At 47.8% G+C, this 20,712-nt stretch overlaps 1 protein-coding gene across 4 annotated transcripts in view; it reads right to left on the reverse strand.

Annotated features, from left to right (window-relative positions):
* The window catches only part of TTLL11 (tubulin tyrosine ligase like 11), a 222,707-nt gene that overhangs the window by 16,039 nt on the left and 185,956 nt on the right, over nucleotides 1–20,712 (reverse strand). For all 4 annotated transcript variants that reach the window (XM_040631834.1, XM_040631835.1, XM_040631836.1 and 1 more), the window contains one exon: nucleotides 15,214–15,320. In XM_040631834.1, coding sequence (XP_040487768.1) covers nucleotides 15,214–15,320 — 107 coding nt within the window. The remainder of the gene's footprint in view (nucleotides 1–15,213; nucleotides 15,321–20,712) is intronic.

Consider the following 20,712-nt stretch of genomic DNA (forward strand, 5'->3'; position numbering starts at 1 on the left):
GGTGGGGGGTGCCCGGGGAACTGATCCCCCGGCCCAGGAGCTGTGTTTTAGGGAAGCCGAAGGGAAAATGTGGCTATTTCAAGTAAGCAGAGAACAATCATGGAGATTCTGAATGGGCATACTCTATTTCGGGCTTTCTTGACCTTGATACTTTCCAGATTTGGGGCTAAAAAATACTTTGTTGTGGGGGAATCTGTCCTATGTATTCCAGAACGTTAAGAAGCATCCTTGGCCTCTACCCACTAGATGCCAATAGCAACTTCCCTCCTTCCCTAGTTGTGATAACCAAAAACCTCTCCAGACGTGACCAAATGCCCTCAGGGGCGGGGTGGGAGGAGGTACAAAGTCACCCCCCCCCAATTGAGAACCACTGGTCTACCTAGACCTCAGGGTAGACTTAATAAAGGCTGACACACCCTACCACGAGAAGTCCCAAATCTCCCAGTGAGAGACAGGGCAGCCCACGGGCATGATGTCTGCCTTTTCCCCTCCCCCATGTGGCAAAGGATAGGGTGGAGTGTAGGTTTCATCACATGCTGTGTATTGGCTATCTCAAAAATAAATGTGTGACTTAATTCCTAGAAAGATCAAGGAAAAAGAGTAAGGTAGTGAGGTAGAAAGCCAAAGGACGGCAGGTGGTTCTCCCATTAACTTACCAGGGTCTCAGAGTCTCTAGGATTCAGGGTCTCACCTCTAAGGCAAAGGCGTTGGAATAGTTGATCTCTCAGGTGTTTCTAGTTTTAAACACTGTGATCCTGTGGCAGTAAACACACATTGGAGGATGCTACCTGTGAGTACTGAAGTTGGCTCCATGTGAGAGATGGTGGACTCCGGACTGGATAAGGCTCTAACTTGGCTAATGTGGCCATTTTCTTGGCTAGAGGCAGACACTGGTCAGGTGGATCATGAGACTCTCATTTCACTCTCAGGTTAAATGACCGAGCCCAGATTTCACCAAGAATTCCATGGAAAATCTCTGAAAAGGCCTATAGAGTAAACATTTCTGGAATGCTTGGGATTGGTAGTTTCTCAAAGACCATTAGAATTAGAAGACAAAGAATTTTGGCTCTGCCACCCATTAGCTGGGTGACCCTGGGCACATTACTTAACCTCTCTGAGCTTCAAGTCTCTTCTCCGTATCCTGGAGTAGAAAGATAAACTCTTCAGATTGATGTGAAAAGTGTAAAAGGCATATAGAGGACTTCCAGCTTCAGCACTGACATGTAAAGAGCTTGGAAGTCATCACTCCCATCCTCATAACAAGAAAAAAGATGAGCAAACTGAAACCAATGTCTTTCCTTACATCCATCAAAGAACTGAAGTCACAGGGCAAAATGCCATCCTGAAAACTGGACAGACATGTGAAAACAGAAAATCATAGCCAAGCTCAGCTTACCAGGAGCAGGCTCCTGGAGCCAAGAACTGGGAAGAATGCTTCATTAGCGACTGAGGGATTGCTGGAGGCTGAGTATGGGGCCCTGTCTTAGGGGTCCTCCACACTTCTCTGGGTTTTACCCCCAGAGCCCCACTGGGTTCTCAAGGTGGTGACTGGAGAAAAGTCCTGCATGCTTCAGGCACAGGGTGTGTGTAGGCAACACTTTGAGACATGCTCTGAGTGTTCTCCGTAACACAAGACTGCCCTCCAAGGAGACTATTTTACCAGAGGCTTATCTGACCTAAGGAAAGGGCAATTAGACAACTCCAGCCCTTTTGGCCTTCCTCTCTCACATAAGGGTAGAAAAAAGGCCTAAGAAACACTTCCGAATGTCACAGTCCAGGGACTCAAGCCCACTAGGAAATTGAGATTTCATCACAAGATTAGCAGACGCTAATCTCTCCCCAGCACCTCAGCACCACATCAAAAGGGCTCCAATATAACAACAGTGGATAACAACTGACAGCTCCAAGACAAAGACTCTGTTCAAGAAGGAGTTTTGAAGAAAGCCCAAGGACCACAGGGGAAGAAAGTAAAACCAAGGAAACTAAAGCCTCTGGCACCTACAGCAACAGCAAACATTAAATAGAGCCCAGCTCCTAGTTGGGTTAGTATAAAGCTTCACACTGAAAGCCTGATTGCCTCAGTTCCTGCTACCTGATCTACCACGCCTGGCTTTCACCAAAAAATTATGAGACCTGCTAAAGACAAGAAAAAATTGTGTCTGTAGAGACAGAGCAAACATCACAAGGTGACCCAGCTATGACACAATGTTAGAATTATGCAATGGAGAATTAAAAATAATGATGATTAACATGTTAAGGGCTCTAATGGAGGAAGTAGACAACACTCTAGAACAGATGGGTTATGTAAGGAGAGAGATGGAAACTCTAAGAATTTTTTTTTTAAGATTTTATTCATTTATTTAACAGAGATAGAGACAGCCAGCGAGAGAGGGAACACAAGCAGGGGGAGTGGGAGAGGAAGAAGCAGGCTCCCAGTGGAGGAGCCTAATGTGGGGCTCGATCCCACAACGCCCGGATCATGCCCTGAGCTGAAGGCAGACGCCCAACGACTGTGCCACCCAGGAGCCCCTAAGAAAGAATTTTTAAAAAAATGTTAGAAACAAAAAAACTCATCATAACAGAAATGAAGAATGCCCCCAATGGACCCATCTGTAGACCAGACATAACCAAGGAAAGAATCAGTGAGCCTGAAGACACGTCAATTGAAACATCACAAACTAAAATGCAAAGAGAAAGAATGAAAAAAAGGAGAACGTCCAGGAACAGTGTCTTTGGATGACATAGAAGAAATGGATATGCTTCTTGAAACATACAATCTGCCAGGACTAAATCATGATGAAATAGAATTTCTGAGCAGACTGAGTACTAGTAAGGAGATTGAACCAGTCATCGAAATCCTCCCAGCAAACAAAACTCTATGGCCAGATGGCTTCACTGGTGAATTCTACCAAACATAAAAAGAAGAATTTGTACCAATAATTGTTTTAAATGTGAATGGTTTAAATATGTCGATTGAAAGACAGAGATGGTTAGAGTAGATAAAAAACAAAACCCAACTCTATGCTGTTTACAAGAAACCCCCTTTGAACATAAAGACATAGATAAATAGTGAAGGGATAGAGAAAGATATGTCACTAACCAAAGAAAGTTAGAGTAGGTAAATTAATTTCAGATGAAGTAGGCTACAGAACAAAGAAAATGATCAGGGATAAAGGTGAGCATTACATGATGATAAAAGGGTCAATTCTTCAAAAAGTCATAACGATCCTTAAAATGTATGTAGCTGAAAACAAGAGTGTCAAAATATGTGAGGTAAAACAGATACAATTGCAAGGGAAAACAGACAAATCTACCATTAAGTTGGAGATTTTAACACCCCTCTCTCAGTAATTGACAGATATAGCAGGCAGAAAATTGGTAAGGATATAGTTGGATTGAACAGCACCATCAATCAACTGGATCTAATTGACGTATAAAAAATACTTCATCTTACGAGAGTAGAATACACATCCTTTTCAGTTCACATGGAACATTCACCAAAATAGACTACATTCTGGGCTATAAAACACCTTGACAAATATAAAAGAATAGAAATCATGCAAAGTATGCTCTCAGACCACAATGGCATTAAACTGGAGATTAGTAACAGAAAGATAGCTGGAAAGTCCCCAAATATTTGGAGATAAAATAGCACATGCATAAATAACATACGGGCCAAAAAGGAAGTATCAAGAGAAATTTAAAAAATTTTTTGAACTAAATGAAAATGAAAATAGAACTTACTGAATTCTGTAGATGCAGTGAAAGCAGTATTTAGAGGGAAATTTATAGTGTTGAATGCATATATTAGAGAAGATGAAAGACCTAGCATCAATCATCTAAGCTTCCACCTTAGGATACCAGAAAAAGAAGAACAAATTAAACCCAAAGTAAGCAGAAGAGAAGGAATAATAAGAATTAGAGCACAAATCAATGAAATTAAAACAGGAAATTAATAGAGAAAATAAATTAAACCAAAATTTAGTTCTGTGAAAAGATCAATGAAATTGATAAACCTCTAGCCTGGCTAACCAAGAAAAAAGGAGTACATTACTAGACTACGAATTGATAATTAACAATTACTAATAACAGAAATGAAAGAGGGGTAATCACTACGGATCCTATGGACATTAAAAGGATAATAAAGGAGGGGCACCCATCTGGCTCAGTCAGTTAGGCATCTGTCCGATGTTTGATTTCAGCTCAGGTCATGATCTTGGGGTTGTGAGATTGAGCCCTGTGTCGGGCTCTGCATGCACTGCACTGGGTATGGAACCTGCTTAAAATTCTCCTGTCTCTCTCTCTCTCTCTCTCTCTCTCTCTCTCCCTCCCTCCCTCTCTAAAAAAAAAAAAAGGATAATAAAGGAATATTATTAATAACTCTCTGCCTACAAACTTGGTAACTTAGATGAAGTGGACCAATTCCTTGACACAATTTACCATAACTCACACAAAGAGAAACAGATGATCTAAATAGCATTACTTCTATTAAAGAAATTGAATCAATAATTAATAACCTTTCAAAAAAGAAAGCAGTAGGCCCTGATGGTTTCACTGGTGACTTCTACCAAATATTTAAGAAAGAAATTATACCAATTCTCTACAATCTCTTCCAAAATATAAAAGCAGAAGGAACATGTCCTAACTCATTTTATGAGACCAGCATTACCCTAATAACAGATAATGGCATTATTTGAAAGGAATACTACAGACCAATAGTTCTCACAAAACATGGATGCAAAAATCCTCAACAAATTTTAGCAATGGAATTTAATAATGTATAAAAAGAATTACACGCCATTACCCTTGGGATTTATTCCAGGTATGCAAGGCTGCGTCAGTACTCAATCATCAGTTAATGTAATCTGTTATATCAATAAGCTAAAGAAGAAAAATCACATGATCATATTGATAGATGCAGGAAAAACATTAGACAAAATCAAATACCCATTCATGATCAAAGAAAAAAAACTCTAAACAAATTTTGTTCACTTGATAAAGAATATCTATTTAAAAAACCCCAGAGCTAACATCATACTTGGTGGGGAGAAATTAGATGCTTTCCCCGTAAGATTGAGAACAAGGAAGGATGTCCCCTCTTACCACTCCTTTTCAGCATTGTACTGGGAGTCTTGGTTAATACAGTAAGACAAGAGAGGAAAGGTATATAAAGTCAACACATTCCAAATTAAAATCCCAGCAAGTTATTTTGTGGATATCAGAGTGAATCTAAAATTTATATGAGGGGGCACCTGGGTGGCTCATTCAGTTAAGTATCCAACTTTTTATTTCAGCTCGGGTCATGATCTCAGGGTCCTGGGATCAAGTTCCGAGTCAGGCTCCCTGCTCAGCAGGGAGTCTGCTTCTCCCGCTCCCTTTCCCTCTCCCCCTCTCCCCTGCTCATGCTTGCTCTCTTTCTCAAATAAATAAAATCTTCTTAAAAAACCATAAAAACAACATGGTATTAGGAAAAGAACACACAAATAGATCAATGGAACAGATTAGAGAGTCCAGAAATAAACTCACACAAATGTAATCAACTAATCTTTGAGAAAGGAGCAATGGCCATTCAATGGAAAAAAAACTAGTCATTTCAACAAATGGTGCTGGAACAATTGGACATCCATACACCCCTTCCCAAATCTAGACACAAACTTTATACCTTTCACAAAAATTAACTCAAAATAAATCATAGACCTAAATGTAAAACTATAAAACTTCTAGAAGATAGCATAGGGGAAAATCTAGGGGGCCTTGGATTTGGTTATGCATTTTGAGATACAACACTAAGAGCAAGATCCATGAAAGCAAAAAAATGATGTTAAGCTTTAATAAAATTAGGAACTGGTCTGTGAAAGACACTATTATGAAAATGAAAAGATAAGCCACATGCTGGGAGAAAACCCTTCCAAAAGACATATTTGATGAAGGATTTGTATCCAAAGTATGCAAAGAACTTTTAAAACTCAATAATAAGGAAGAAAGCAACCCAATGGCCCAATTAAAATATAGGCAAAAAATCTGGGATGCTGGGTGGCTCAGTCGGTTAAAATACAGGCAAGAGATCTGAACGGACATCTCACCAAAGAAGATATACAGACAGCAAATAAGCAAATGGAAAGATACTCAACATCTTATGTCTTTAGGGAAATGCAAATGAAAACAATGAAACACCACTACCCTCCTATTACAATGGCTAAATCCAAAACCTGACAATACTAAATGCGAACAAGCCCATGGAGCAACAGGAAGTCTCATTCATTGCTGGTGGAAACGTGAAAGGGTACAACCACTTTAAAAGACAGTTTGGCAGTTTCTTACAAAGCTAAACATGGTCTTACTATATGATTGAGCAATCACTTTCCTAGGTATTTGCCCAATTGTGTTGAAAACTTATGTCCACACAAAGCCTGCACACAAATGTTTATAACAGTTTAATTCAAAATTGCCAAAATTTGGAAGTAACCAAGATATTCTTCAATGGGTGAATGGATTGACAAGCTGTGGTATATCCATTCAGTGGATTACTACTCAGAAATATAAAGAACTGAATGATCAAGTCACAAAAAGACACAAAGACCCTTAAATGCATACTGCTAACTATGTTCTTTTTTTTTTTTTTTTTTTAAAGATTTTTTATTTATTTATTTGACAGAGATAGAGACAGCCAGCGAGAGAGGGAACACAAGCAGGGGGAGTGGGAGAGGAAGAAACAGGCTCATAGCAGAGGAGCCTGATGTGGGGCTCGATCCCACAATGCCGGGATCACGCCCTGAGCCGAAGGCAGACGCTTAACCGCTGTGCCACCCAGGCGCCCCTGCTAACTATGTTCTGGAATCACTTCTCCTCTTTGTGAGGGCTGCCAGGAGCCCCTCTGTGTCCCTGGTACCTGTTCATCGTCCTCTCCATTGTCACCTCCAGGGTGAAGGGAACAGGATCTCTGTCCATTGAGCTGATCTGCCCCCCTCACCCCCAAAAGACACAAAAAAGGAAAAGCAGAATGATATTCTATGCAACCCCCTTTTCAGACAGGCAGCCACGGTTCAATTCCAACCATGTGACATTCAGGAAAAGGCAAAGCTATGGAGACAGTAAAAAGGTTGCCAGGGGTTCAGGGTGAGAGAGGATGCATAGATGGGGCCCTGGGGATTTTTAAGGCAGTGAGAAGATTCTGTGTGGTCCTATAATGTTGGGGAAATGACATTATGCACTTGTCAAAACACACAGAATGCACAACACAGCATCAATTTTAATGTAAACTATGGACTTTAATAATGTATTCATATTTATTCACTAACAACTATTCAGTCAGACAAGATATTATAGTGGACAATGTGGGGGGACCGATGGGAATTCTTGGTACTATCTGCTCAATTTGTCTCTAAATTTTCATACTAGCTGGGCACCATTGGAGGTGGGCCCTAACCCGGCTCGTCCTCATTTCCTCAACTCTAAGCGGCAGGGCTGTGGGGAGCTTCCGTGCCACATTTGTGACAGTAAAGTGCATGGGAACATTTCTAGGACTCCCTGGCAGGAGAGGGAGCAGATGGGGGGGGTGCCTGGGGGAGGAGCCCCCTAGATGTGTCTGTCATGGCCAACATCTCCCTGAGCCAAGACCGGGGACCAAACACAGCTCTGCCCAACCCTTGGAGATGCCTGGGTCACTGAACCAGGGTCTGGGGCCTGGGGACATTTGGGGATTGGCAGGGTCCTTTCATCTTCACGTGGTTGTGACTGTTGTCACGTCCCAGGCAGCACAAGGCTGAGGCTTAGGACAGGGTTCCTGCTCTGCCCCCCGAATCCCTCTTCACCCAAGCCTTGGTTTCCTCCTCCGAGAATGGGTTCATGGGACTAAGACCCAGCTCACCAGGAGTGTAAGTGTCCCATGAATGAGCAGACTGGGAGAGTGCTTTGCAATCTGTAGAGCGCCCACAAACGTCAGGAACAACGGCAGTGCTTCAAACTAGCCAACCAACCCAAGGGCTCCGTTTGAACCAGGCATGTACTTCCTCACTAAATCCTCACAACAACCCAAGGTGGATGGCATCAGCTCCGTTTTAAAGGAATCTGAGGCACCCCGAGCAGAAGTGCCCCCTCTAAAGGGCTGCCAGCTGGGGGGGAGGCGGTGCAGGGATTGGACCACAGCCCATGTGGGTTGGCGGCGCCCGCTTTCCCGACAACCTCCATCCCTCACGGCTGTTTCTGCAAGACCCGGAGTGGTGAGCCACAGGTACAAGCAGGGTGCGGGGCTGCATAAATATCATTCCGCTCTACCCTTTTTGTGTCTTTTGCGGGTGCGGGGGGCAGACCAGCTCAATGGACACCTGGAGGTGTCACCCTGGAGGTGACAATGGAGAGGATGATGAACAGGTGCCCGGGACCCGGGTGCTCCCGGCGGCCCTCGCGAAGGGGAGAAGTGATTCCAGAACACGCAGCCCACGAGGTGCCAGGCCCTCAAGTGTCTGTGCGTTTCTGTCGGCTCACTTGCTTCTATTAAGGATAACTCTGATGCTGACTATTTTGTAAGTGTGTAGGGCACACATCCAGAGAGGCCCATCTGACTTCGAGATAATTTCAAGGCTGAAGAATGTCGCTTCTGCCAGACACGTCGCAAGAGGCGCTGCATGAAACCTGCCTAGTTACCGGCGCCCCCCCCCCCCATATCTCAGAGGGAGAGGCCGTCCATGTATATGTATAAGCGAGGCTTCGCTAAACATTCCAAGCAAAAATACTTTTAAATATTTCAGTACATCGTTAACCAAATACATTCTAGTTGGGGCTCATTCCAGCTGATGAAAGTACAGGAGGCAGATGATTTGCATAAGTCGACTGAGGAAATTTGGTGAGAGACAGTCATAAGACTCAGACACCCACAGGCGCCACTGAGCGTCAGGGTCTGATCCTAGCTCCTCTGACACGTTTGCACAGCAGCTACTATGTGCTGGGCCAGCGCTCGGCTGCAGGAGGTTAGTCTAGCTTACGGGGCAGACGCCACTCTCACTCCGCAGCGTTTAATTGGCTGCGATCGATGTTGTTAAGGAGAGGGGCTGCACGCGCTGGAGCTGATGGGGAGGGGGCTCAGCTCGAGGGTCTCCCTGAGCAGATGGCCTGGGCAGTAGTGTGCGAGGGGAGGGGTTTCCAGCAGAGGCAAGGGGCCTCGTGGAGGACCTCCAAGGGGGCGGCTACCCTGGCTGGTGCGAGTGAATAGGGGGCTAGTGAGGGGAGGGGTGGCTGCTTAGGAGGGGTCCGGTCTGCAAGGCCCTCCCTCACGCAGATGCTCTACCCCAGTCCTGGAGTCTTAGACCAACGCCCAGCTGACGGTGGGCTCTGCCTGGAGATGTGATGCAGAGGGAGGGTGGGGGCCACCACAGCCGGCCCAGGCAGCGATCACCCCCCCACCCCGTGTGAGAGCAGGCATGTGAAGGAATGACCAGAGCCAGTCTTCAGAGACCACAGCAGGTGTGGAGGGAGACCGGCTAAAGGACTCTAGCTCTCCCCAGGCTCACAGCACCCACCCTGTGCCCCCTCTTCCCAGCCGCACCACGCTGCAGTGTGGGGAAGGATGAAGGGGCGAGGAAGTGGGAGGCGGGGGCAGGCAGGCACCAGGCTGTTTATAGTCACAGACCAGGCAGGCAGGCATTTCTGCCTGGTCCCAGCACGTACGGAGCGCGGGGCATGAGCAGGTGGGGGGAAGCACGCGATCGCAGCAGCGGCAGCCCCTTCCTGAGCCGTGCCTACCACAGCACCTGCTCTGAGCACTTCGTGTGCTCTGTCTCGCTTTGTCCAGGGCACTGTTTTTCTGAGGTGGGCTCCATCATTATCTCCACTCTGCAGAGGATGACCAGCAGGCTCCGAGGGAGTTATGTAACCTGCAGAGGTGACACCAATAGCAAGTTCTGGAGCCCAGATTCAGATTCGAGGCCAGGTTTATTGGATTCCAGAGCCTGTGGCTTTGGTTATAGTGCCAGTCATACTAAGGCAGCCGCAGGAAGGGGGGGCACGTAGCTCAGGTATTCTTCAGGCAGCAGAAGAAATGCACGATGAATCAGACATTCAACGATGCCACTCCTGGATTTCCCTCTGCAAGCAAGGTGTGTGTGCGTGCGTGTGCTTGAATGGTTGGAGAAGGGGGGTGGGAGAGACTCTTCAATCCATGTTTTCTTGCTTTGCAATCATGTTTCCATTGATTACTGGGAGGGACTCCAGATGTCGGCTGTGTGTTAGACGGACAAGATGTCCAGGTGCTGGGCTCAAATGTTCCATTTGCCAGCAAAATGCTTGCTTCGCACAGATGACGCAGTAATACTACCTTTTATTGCCTAATCTTGATGCTGTCCTCGTCTCTAGCACAGAGAAGTGAAATTCCACTCTGGGAAGAGTTGAGCACGAAGTCTCAATGATAAGGAGGCGCTCGTGAGTGCAATTTACATGAAATGACTGCGTCTTCACGGACAAATTCGTTCCTTCATTTGATTCTGGGCAACGACAGGGCTACCAGACCTCAGTTTTGCTGAGAAGACCCTCAGTTAGATTTCTGTTCTGCTAGAAATTCTAGGATCGCAAATTGAAATCTTTATTTATTTGTTTTAATGCCGATTACACCGGCCGGGGAGTGTCAAATTGCATTTTACTAAATTCCATCAAGCTCCTAAGTAGTCGCTGACATTCTAACAGAGAGCAAGCAGCAAGACATCTGGGGACTGATGAGCACAGGACCCAGATCGGGGTTCTGTGGGTGGAAAGAGGCAGGGAATGGGCTGGTGTTGGGGGAGAGCCACGTGTTGGGTGTGGGTTATCGTCAAGTCTTAGCTTTTGTTTTGGATGGTGAGTCGTGGATGCTTATTACATTATTAAAAATTACTAATTTAAAAAGCTGACTAAATAAAAGCACGTTATGCATGGGCTGGGACGGAAGGTTCTCATGAACCCAGGATTATGATTAATCCAATTCTGTGAACTCGAGCTCCAGGAAAAAAAAAAAATCGAAAACGCAGCTACTTAAAAGGATGGTCTGAGATTTAGATTTCATGATGTACATTCTTTTTTTTTTAAATACTAGTTTTGATTGTTTTTCCTCACTAATCTTTCTAACCACCATTTTTCTTCTTCCATTTCAATAGTAGGGTCTCTCCATGCAGGTTACATAAAGGTTCATTAAGGTCTCAGACATCAGGAATCAGGTTAACCCCTTCGGTGGGTGCTGAAGTCTCACGAGGGCAGAAGGGAGGTCTGGGCTGGCTTCCAGAAAGGGGACCTTGCCGAGCAGTTGGACACAGCTGCTGCTGGGTGTGGGGTGATGCTCTTATCCAGATGTTAAGGAGAGGGAAGGGAGACCGTCGGTGAGACCACCTCTACTCTAAGCCATGGCTCTCACACTCGGAACACCCTATTTTGGGGATGCAGGGCATTTTTTTATTGCTATTTGTCTGCTGATCAGACATTCACTGGGCACTGAGCAAGACGGTGTTGCATGCTCTGGGCCCTGTGCTAGCCTTCAGGGGTACAGAACTCATACAGAGTGCCTTTCCTGGGTTGCACACCATGCTAAGTGTTTTGGAGATGTTCTTTTTCTTACCCTCACAGCACCCCTTCTTTGTTGTTTCCCTGACTGGGGCTCTGGCCATACCCTATGACAATGGCCAACTGTGTGTCCTTTTCATTTGTGTGGCTGGAGACATTGGGAATAATGAAAAGGCAACAGGCTCTGAATGCAGACTGCTTTTGGTTCAAATCCCAGGGTCCCCACTGACGTACTTGACACCCTTGTTTAAATTCATGTCTTGAAGCCTCGGGCTTCTCATCTGTCAAATGGGAGAAAAACTTATCTCACAGGGCTATGTGAGAAGTAAATGGGATAATTCACAAGCATTTTGTATTTCTGTCACATAGTAAATGTTCAGCAAATGGTCTCTATTACTTTTTTTCTCGAGAGTAGGATCTGTACACAATTTATATTCCCATCAGCCCAATACCTGCTAACATGTTCATTACCTGTTTGGTGAATGAGTGCCCTTTGAGAATGACAGCCCAGTTCTACCACTCTTCTGACTGCTTTCTTGTCAGCCCCACGGCAGCTCCGGGACAGGTAAAGCTGCCCGCTCTGACCTGGCTTCCACACCTCTGGCCAGGACTTAGCTGGAACTGGGGGCAGGAGAACCCTTCGCTCGGCCCGCCCCACGGAGGGAGGGAAGGAGGACTCTTTGGTCTTTCTGCTGACACTTGCCCAAAGGAAGAACACCAATCAACCACAAATGATGTCCTGTGCTATTCGGGAGTTTCCTGAATGCTCCTAAGGGTGTGGCTGACTTAAAAAGCTCCTTCTCCTTGAGAATCAGGGGTGTCAGACCAGCCTTCTCAGGAAGCAAGAACTGGGCCCCGGCTTTGCTAGCTGCCAGACAGCAGTGGCCCCTGAGACCACAGACACACACAGGGTTCTCATCACTGGCCGTAATGCCCAGCCCCCACTATCTGTACCCCCTGCCCCCGAGTCTATGATTTTCTTTCAGGAGTCATGGAAACAGGAGTTAAAGCTCTGAGGATGACGTCAGGGGAGACAGGAGCTTGCGCCGGCAACTAACCTCCCTCCCGCTCCAGTTCCATCTTCCCAGAGGCCCTGCGCTCTGTAAGCTGGCCTTTCCCTGCCTCACGAGCCCTGCCCCTCCCCAGTCACTCAAATGAACACCACTGCTTGGGGGTCCTTGGATGGGGGACAGTGTCCTGGGCCAGGAGGCAGGAGGCTTGACTTCAAATGTGGGCTCTGCTACTCACTGGCTGTGGGATTTTAGACAAGTCAGTTGCTCTTACAACCTCAGGATGCTCCTCTGTAAAATGGGATACAGCTACCCACCTTGAAGGTCTGGCTTGAGATTTACACAAGGGAGGGAAGGTCGAAATCACAGTCACTGCTAACGACCATTACCAAGGCGTGGCAACAGGCCTGGGAGATCCCAGGCCGGGATTCGCCTGTCAGTAGGTGCTAAATATAAGCATTATTCTCATCTCTTTAGCTTGGTCAGCAGAACGGAGAGATCCTGGCAGACCCCAGAAAACCTCAGCCGAGCCTGTGCCGTGGACAGCCCCTGTGGATTCCGCTCACAGAGAGCAATTTAAGAGGCAAACAAAACATGAAAAGCTATTCAGAATTAACAATGGGCCAGATGGTAATGCTAGTTTGAAGCAATAAAACATGATAAATAGCTTCCTGCTGCTACTCCTGATCAATTTCAATATTTAATAATTCCGCAGCCACCCCCACCCCCTCCTCTGGCCCCCCCACGGGATCCTGCCATGACTCCCTGCGTTCGGCTCACAGAGCAAACACTTCTCCACTTTCTGAAGGCGTCAGCAGAAAGCGGGCTGCTCAGCTGTCACGTGAGCGCTTTCCGTCCTCGAGAAGAGAATTAATCTGCCCGAGTCTGAAGCCGCTCGTGTCAAGCCTCTCCTGGTTGCCAGGGAAGGCTGGGAGGGCGCTCCACCCACAGAGCCGCGCCGAGCTCACCTTGTTGATTCAGTGCCAGGGCGCGCTGGTATTCCCTGAGTTTTGCTTTCGAATTCAAGAACGGAGAGCGGTAGGGAGCCAGGCGGCCGTCCGACTCCAGGACCAACTAGGAGGATCAAGCCGCCCACGAGGGAAACCGCGGCAGCGCGGTGGGGCAGCCGCGCCCACTGTCTCTGAGGCCGAGCCTCAGCCTCCTTTCTGGAATGGAGGTGATTCTACCTCCTTCCAGAATTCCAGCTGGGGCTGCGCACGCGAAGCGCCCGGCAGCCTTACACGTACGGCTCGCGCGACCACCGGCAGCCGGTGGCGTCGTTGTGAAAAGGTGACGATCTCTGCGGTCGAGAGCTGTAGCCCAGGGGTGCCAGGCAGGATGTGGCAAGGAGCACCCCGCGCTCGCACAGACCCACCCCCAGGATTCTCCCCAAGTGCGCCCACTGATAAGATGAGCCGCTTCGTCGTGCCAGCAAGGGCTCCAGTTTCCCATCCGCGGACACCGAGACCCCAGGGCGCCCCTGGTGAGCAGGTGCGGTTGGCCCCGTTTACGCAAGAGAAAGTGAATACAGGAGGCAGAATGGCTTTTCAAGCTCAGAGGGATAGAAAATGGCATAGTCGATTGTAATCTGGATCTCCCAACCTGATTTCTTGTCCTCCCCACCGAATCACGGGAGAAAGCTGTTCCCTGAGGCGCCCCCTCCGCCCGGTGTCCCTTCCGCAGGGAGGCAGCGCAGGGGAGGGAAGCCTGGGTGCCCCGTTACCCGAGCTACAGTTCACCGTCTGTGAAATTCAAATGCTGGTACCCAGTGCACTGGTTCCCAGGGACATTTAATGAAGGATTACGCATGGAAGCACGGTGGAATTTTATGACGAGCTATGCAAATGTCAGGTATGGTGATTATGCCTTTTTGGAAAAACACACTGTGTGAGGAAGATCAGAAACACATTCACCCCAAAGTGGATCCTTCTAACCAAATCCTTTACCACCACCTCCCCCCCCTCCCCGGAATCTAGAGAATCAACAGCAAACTCTTGTGTGCGGCGTTCAAGGCCTCAATAGCTCTTGCAACCCTATCTCTGACCCTTCTTTCCCTTCCTGCTCCAGCCCTTCCAAGCTTCTTCGGGTTATCGGAGCCTCCCACGTGTGCCCGAGTCTCGGTCAGACGCACCTGCCAGAGGGGTCCCTACTGCTCTGTTCACTGGCTTATCCCACTTACCCTTCTCCAAGAAGTCTTCCTTGGGCCTCCCATGACAAGAGCTCCTCCACCGGGCTCCCGATAACCCCTTGGCAACCCCTGCCAACCCCAGAACATGGCACAGCATGCCAGCGCTGGGCTCTCCTCTGCCTCCCTGCTCTACAGCGAGTGAGAGCCAAGTGCTACTCGCTCCCATCTATGCAGGCCCTGGCCCAGCACACGCTGGTACATGTGCGCTGAGAGATGAACACGTGAACGATTGAGTGAGTATACTCAAAGCCTTAAGCACAAACAAGAGGTTCTGATGGTGGAATTCGAATTTGGGTGGGCGCAGCCTTGGTCGCAGAATTCAGGATAGTGCCCCTGGAGTCGAATGCAGCTCAATCCCTCCAGCAATGCCTAGAGCTGGCAGGATAACCTCCTCTTTCCCCAACCTTGACCCTGAACAAGAAGGAACCAAAGGGGTACCACCCACCCCTCTGGACTCCCACTAGACATGGTGGAGGCCAGTCATCAGGTACTTACCCGAGTCCCGCTGGTCCAGGGTCATGGAGTTCCACCTCCTTGTGATATCAATATAGAGGATGTCCACNNCCGCCATGGACAGGCCGCCGCTGCTGAGTTTACAGTTCCTGCCAAAGACGGAAGAGGACATGTCACTGCTAGATGGAGGGAGGGAGTCCTCTTCTGGTTTGCCTCCATGCCTTTGCCCACACTGGGTCCCCTGCCTGGAAGGCCCTCCCTTCCCACAGCTGGAACTAGTGAAGGGCACAGGGCAGGGGTCATGGGAGAGAAGGCTGAAGATGTAAAGTTTAGATCATGTGGGTTTCTGTCATATGGTCAACGTGAAAGGGCTAGAAAGAGCAAGGACTTGGGGATGGCCCATCTTGAATTGAATCTGGCTCTGCCACTTCGAAGCTGATGGCCCTGGTGAATCATTTCCCCTTCCCTGCCGCGGCTCCTCCCTTACGGAACAGTCGCTGTGTTTGGCCTGTTCTAACACCTGCCAGTGGAGGTCCCTGCCCGCTCCGAGGGGAAAATGGGAATTCCACATTTCAAAACTACACACTATGCCTCTTCACCTCCACATCCATTAGTCTCTAGGAGGAGAAAGAAAAGCTGGACCTGGGTGTTCTGCTCTTGCCCATGTCCGTCGGCTGCCAATGGCACACTGAGGGGACCCAATGAAAACAGCCATGTGTCGGGTTCAGACGGAAGACATCGCTGCTGTCCAGAAGAATGCTCACCAGATGAGTCCCTGGCCCAAGCCTACAGACAGGGCCTTGGGGTTCCTGCACTTCTCCCATCTACATCTGCCCCCCCCCACACACACCGGGAGATTTCGCAGGGGCCCAGAACAGCCGCAGCAAGCCCGAGACTCCCAGCGCAGATGAGCGCGGCTGGCCCACGGCCCTTTGCATGGGCTGAGGCACGCCGCCATGGGGCCCCTCCACGCTCATTCCTGACTTTGGGGAGTCATCTGGAAATGGCAGGAGTGGGGATGGGCTGGCCTCAGAGTCTCAGAGGTTCCCCTAGTTTATTTCCTCCAGTGCAGGGAGGCCAAGACAACCAGGTTTTCAGTCCCACATCAGCTCCCAGTTCGAGCTACAGAGAGGCGTGTTTACAATCTTCCTCCGCCCTTCTTGGTTTTGTTTCGTTTTGTTTGTTTTTTTTTGTTGTGTGTTTTTTTTTTTTTTTTTTTTTTTTTTTTTTTTTTGGTCTGGAGATGCGGGGAGGCAGTCTGGCACACTGAAAAGAACGTGATTTGGGCATCAGACAGACCAGGATTGAAATGCTGGCTCTGCGGCTTTCTCTAGCTGTGTGACTGTGAGCATTTAACTTAAACCTTCAGTGCCTTTATTTGCTGATACCTAAAAAGAAGAGAGGGATATCCGCCCACATGGCGGGGGTGAGGATGCGCTGAGGCAGCCCGTGCCAAGGACCCAGCATGGTGCCTGGCTCCCGGATGGCCCACAGTTGTTGGTTCTCCTCCCGATCTCTCCCCCCTTTCCCATTTCCTCTTCCAGAGCTAGAATGTGCATCTTCAGAGGCTGCTTGGGGCTGACCTTTCAGCAAGTGGCCCTGTCCATTCTGGAGAAGTGGCGCTCGCCGGTCAAACTGTCTGGGTACAAGAGCCCGGGCTCTCTGTCCAGACTAAAGGTAGCCCTTGGCTTGTCCAGATGCACTCCCTTTCTGAGCAGGGTCATGCTGGGAAGCGAGTCCCAACACAGGCTGGAGCTGCCCTGGGAATCCTGAAGCTAGACCCTGGGCCCACTGTCTGTGTGGCTGAACTGCATTCAATGCTGCTTTCCGCTCTCCAAACGTGTCCTCGTCCACTGCCCCAGCTAACGATAAAGTGGTTCTTTGATTTCCCCTTTGTCATCAGTCCTTGTGTGAATAGCTCCCTTAGGAACTCGACAGGAGAGGGGTGGACTGGTGAGCAGGATTCGGGCACCCCGAAGCTCCTCTCCAAACCCATGCACACCCCTGACGGTGGTGGCTGCGAGTGTGCCCGGCTCGGTGCCCAGACGAGACTGGTGTTCCTCATATGCCAGCACACCTGCTCGCTCCCTCCCTCCCTCTTCCTTCCTTTCTTCCCCACCAGTATTTCTCAGGCCATCAATTCACATCCTGCTCCCTCCTGAGCTCCTGCTCCGTATTTCAATCACAAGTCACCGGCGGCGGTGGACTTCAAACACATCAGCACACAGTTAGTGAGCCCCGGTAACAACATGTCAATGGACGTAGAGCTTTTCACGTGGGCTGTCATCAAGATGGCTCTCTCTATTGGGTTCCGCTGGAGACGATGCCCCAGCTTCTCCCAAGGTGTTCCGACAACCTGCACTGCTCCTTTTCAAAGCTTCATTAGGAAGGGCCAGAGCGTTCCCCTAATTATCATATCAGTGTCCTCTGGACTACCTGCTCCCCCACAGGACAGGAGCTCTGCCCGGCTTGCTCTGTGGGTTAATGGAGTATAAAAAGGAAAACCAAACTGACCACTGGTATATAGTTATTTTTTCCTGACAGGTAGAAAATAGAAGTGTCAAACGTTTCAAAGGAGCCGTAATTTACCAAAGAGAATTCTCCGTTGATCCCTTTGCCAGGGTAACTCGTCCTCCCTAGAGATGCCTGCACACACAGTTGGTTGCTACCCCTGGTGCCCAGACAGGGCAAGGCGGGGGGGGGGGGTGTCTGTGCTAGCTGCAGGAGACCGGAAACGCTTTAAAAGAATTTTGATTCTGTAGGTATTTCTTGGACACCCATCTGTAGGCCAGGTCCTTTCCGGTCCATTGGTTCTCTGGATGTTTATGACCACCCTGTGATGAAAGTATTCTTACTCCCATTTCAATGACAGGTAAGCTGAGACTCAAGAGAAGGGACATGACTTGCCCAAGATCACACAGCTGGGATTCACATCCAGTCTTACCCTGGAGGAGAGGGTAGTGGGCTAAGGAGCTTTGGGGAGAAGTCGAGAGATGACCCAGCCCAGGGCCGCAGGAAGAACCCAGGACTCAAGGCATAGTCTCAGGTGGGGCCCAGTAAGGCCAGAGCCTCTAGAGGGGTCTTGTTGGGAAGCTTTGGGATATAAGGCTGGGGGAAGACGACCAGGGTCCTTGGGGACAGAGTCTCCTAAGTTTCTCCCTATGCTCACCAAACATTCTCAATGGACCCAAACAGGGAGTGCCTCCTTGTTTGGGGGGTCAAGACTTTAGAATGAATTGGGGTGCCTGGGTGGTTCAGTTGGTTAAGCGTCTGCCTTCGGCTCAGGTCATGATCCCGCGGTCCTGGGATCGAGGCCTGCATGGGGCTCCCTGATCCTCGGGGAGCCTGCTTCTCCCTCTGCCTCTCTCACTCTCTCTCTCTCTCTGTCTCTTATGAATAAATAAATAAAATCTTTAAAAAAAAGACTTTAGAATGAATTTTGCATCTATCCATCCACTCAATACAGAAGGTATTCTGTGCCCACTGTGTGTCGGTGGTATTCTGAGCCTAGTGATGCAGGGCTGAATCCATTTTGGATGCCACTCTCAGAGGGTGGAAAGGATCTCAGAGTCTGGGGTAAAAACGTGAAGTCTTGGTAGCTCTTAATCATTTGAACCATTTCCCCTTATGCCTTGGGACGAAATTCCTCAAATGACTAAGGAGTGGAGGGATAAATTCCTCAGTGGAAGAGAAGTCCAAGATAGATGGTAACATGAAAAGCCAGGACAATTCTTCAGGAAGGATAGGCTGGAAGGGTGTATGGGAAAAAAAGAGCTCTGAGTCAAATGCGCATGAGTTTGAATCTTGACTTTGCTATGTAACCTTGAACAAGCCACTGAGGCTCTTTCCTTATTTGAACAATGAAGATAAGGCTACTCACCATTCAAAGCTATTTTAAGGACTAACTCAGTGCCCCGCACATACGAGGAAGTAACAAGTGACGGCTCCCAGCCTTCCTCCGTGATGTAGAATCATCTTGAAGAAATGTTTTTTATTCTTTGTTTTTTCCCCAGAATCAAAGGAAGTTGAGCACATAGGATGGGAGATAATCACAAATCATTCAAGTTCATTAGGAGCCCAAGTATAGAAAGATCTGAAATTATCATCCCCATTTCCTCTCAATAACTACTGACATCTCATGGGAAATTTAGAAACCAACTTTTTCCACTCTATAAAATCCTATTTATAGAATTTCTTTTATGTTCATCCTTCTCTGTGAAAGAAAAGAAGCTTATTTCTCCTAGATCGTTTTCTATAAGGTGAAAGCTAACAAATGATCAATATTTGTTAATAATAATAAAAGAAAACTCCAACACTAAATAGGAGGGGGAAACGACAACTCTGGTTTATAACATATATATTTTTAAAGGCTACTGATATCCCAGCATAGGATCTCACAGTATTGCTGGAAAGAGAGCATCACAGAACAGGGGGATTTTCAAAGTCACAGAGGAGTTAATGACAGAGGGGGAGAGGAGGCCCTTTACACTTCTCTTCCAGAACATTCTAACACACCATGTTGCCTCTCAGAGCATAAAACCCCCCACAGCTACCCATTATGAAACATATTAATATCTCCCTATGAGAAAAGGGAGTGGAAGGGGGAAAAAGGGAAAAAAGAGAAAAACCATTCTCTAATTTAAAAGGAGAGCAGGATCAGAAAGCACAAAGGGCCCGAGCAGGGCTCTCCAAGCAGACTGGCCTCGCATGAAGCAGGAAGCAAACACTCCAGGTGCAGAGGGGCTGCCTCCGTTCCCTCGAAATGGACCCAGTTTTGGCAAACGGTTTAATCTGCAGGCTGTAGAAATGGAAAATGCAGCACGTGCAAACCGATGTCTGATTCTGATGGAGGAGACATTTGCAGAATGTGTTCTTAGTGAATTACATAGAATGCCCCCCAGATTAGTAATCCGACGGAAGGAAACTAGCAACACTGCATTTCCCTCAAAGAAAGCTGTCAAATTGAAGAATCAGATAATTTCTATTTCTCAGAGAAAGAGAAGTCTCCACGCCCCAGGAATTATTATGACATAAAAAGAGAGAGAGGGAGAGAGAGAAAAGAGGCGCTTAATTCATGGTAATATGTGCTACTATTATGTGCCTCCTGAGGAAACGACACGAAAAGCTGGTTCCATGAGTTAAGTCTAGACAAGGGAACGACAGTTCATTATTTCTCATTTCTTGGTAGAAAAGAAAAATAGAATGTGGCCAGACTGGCATTAGCATAATTCACTCCTAAAACTGCTGATCTATGCAGCACATTATGAGAGATGGTCACCGAAAATAAATTCGGTCGGATGTTTATTTTGTTCCCTCCAGTTCTCTTTAAGGAACTTGGAGAGAAAGAGTGGGTCGTCCAGGTGAAAGCCAAGTTCAGCTTCTGCTGTTTGCGTGGGAGATCTGAGAGGAGCATACATCTAGCCAGCAAATACGTCTCTTGCGCCGTGCTCCAGAGAAGGGCACTTGGCTCGATTTAACATAAGGCATAAATATTATTAATTCATAATGAAGCAGAATTTAAACCGAAGTGGAAAGGAGAGA

This window comes from Ursus maritimus, unplaced genomic scaffold (assembly GCF_017311325.1).
Source record: "Ursus maritimus isolate PB19 unplaced genomic scaffold, ASM1731132v1 scaffold_17, whole genome shotgun sequence".
Classification (NCBI taxonomy): domain Eukaryota; kingdom Metazoa; phylum Chordata; class Mammalia; order Carnivora; family Ursidae; genus Ursus; species Ursus maritimus.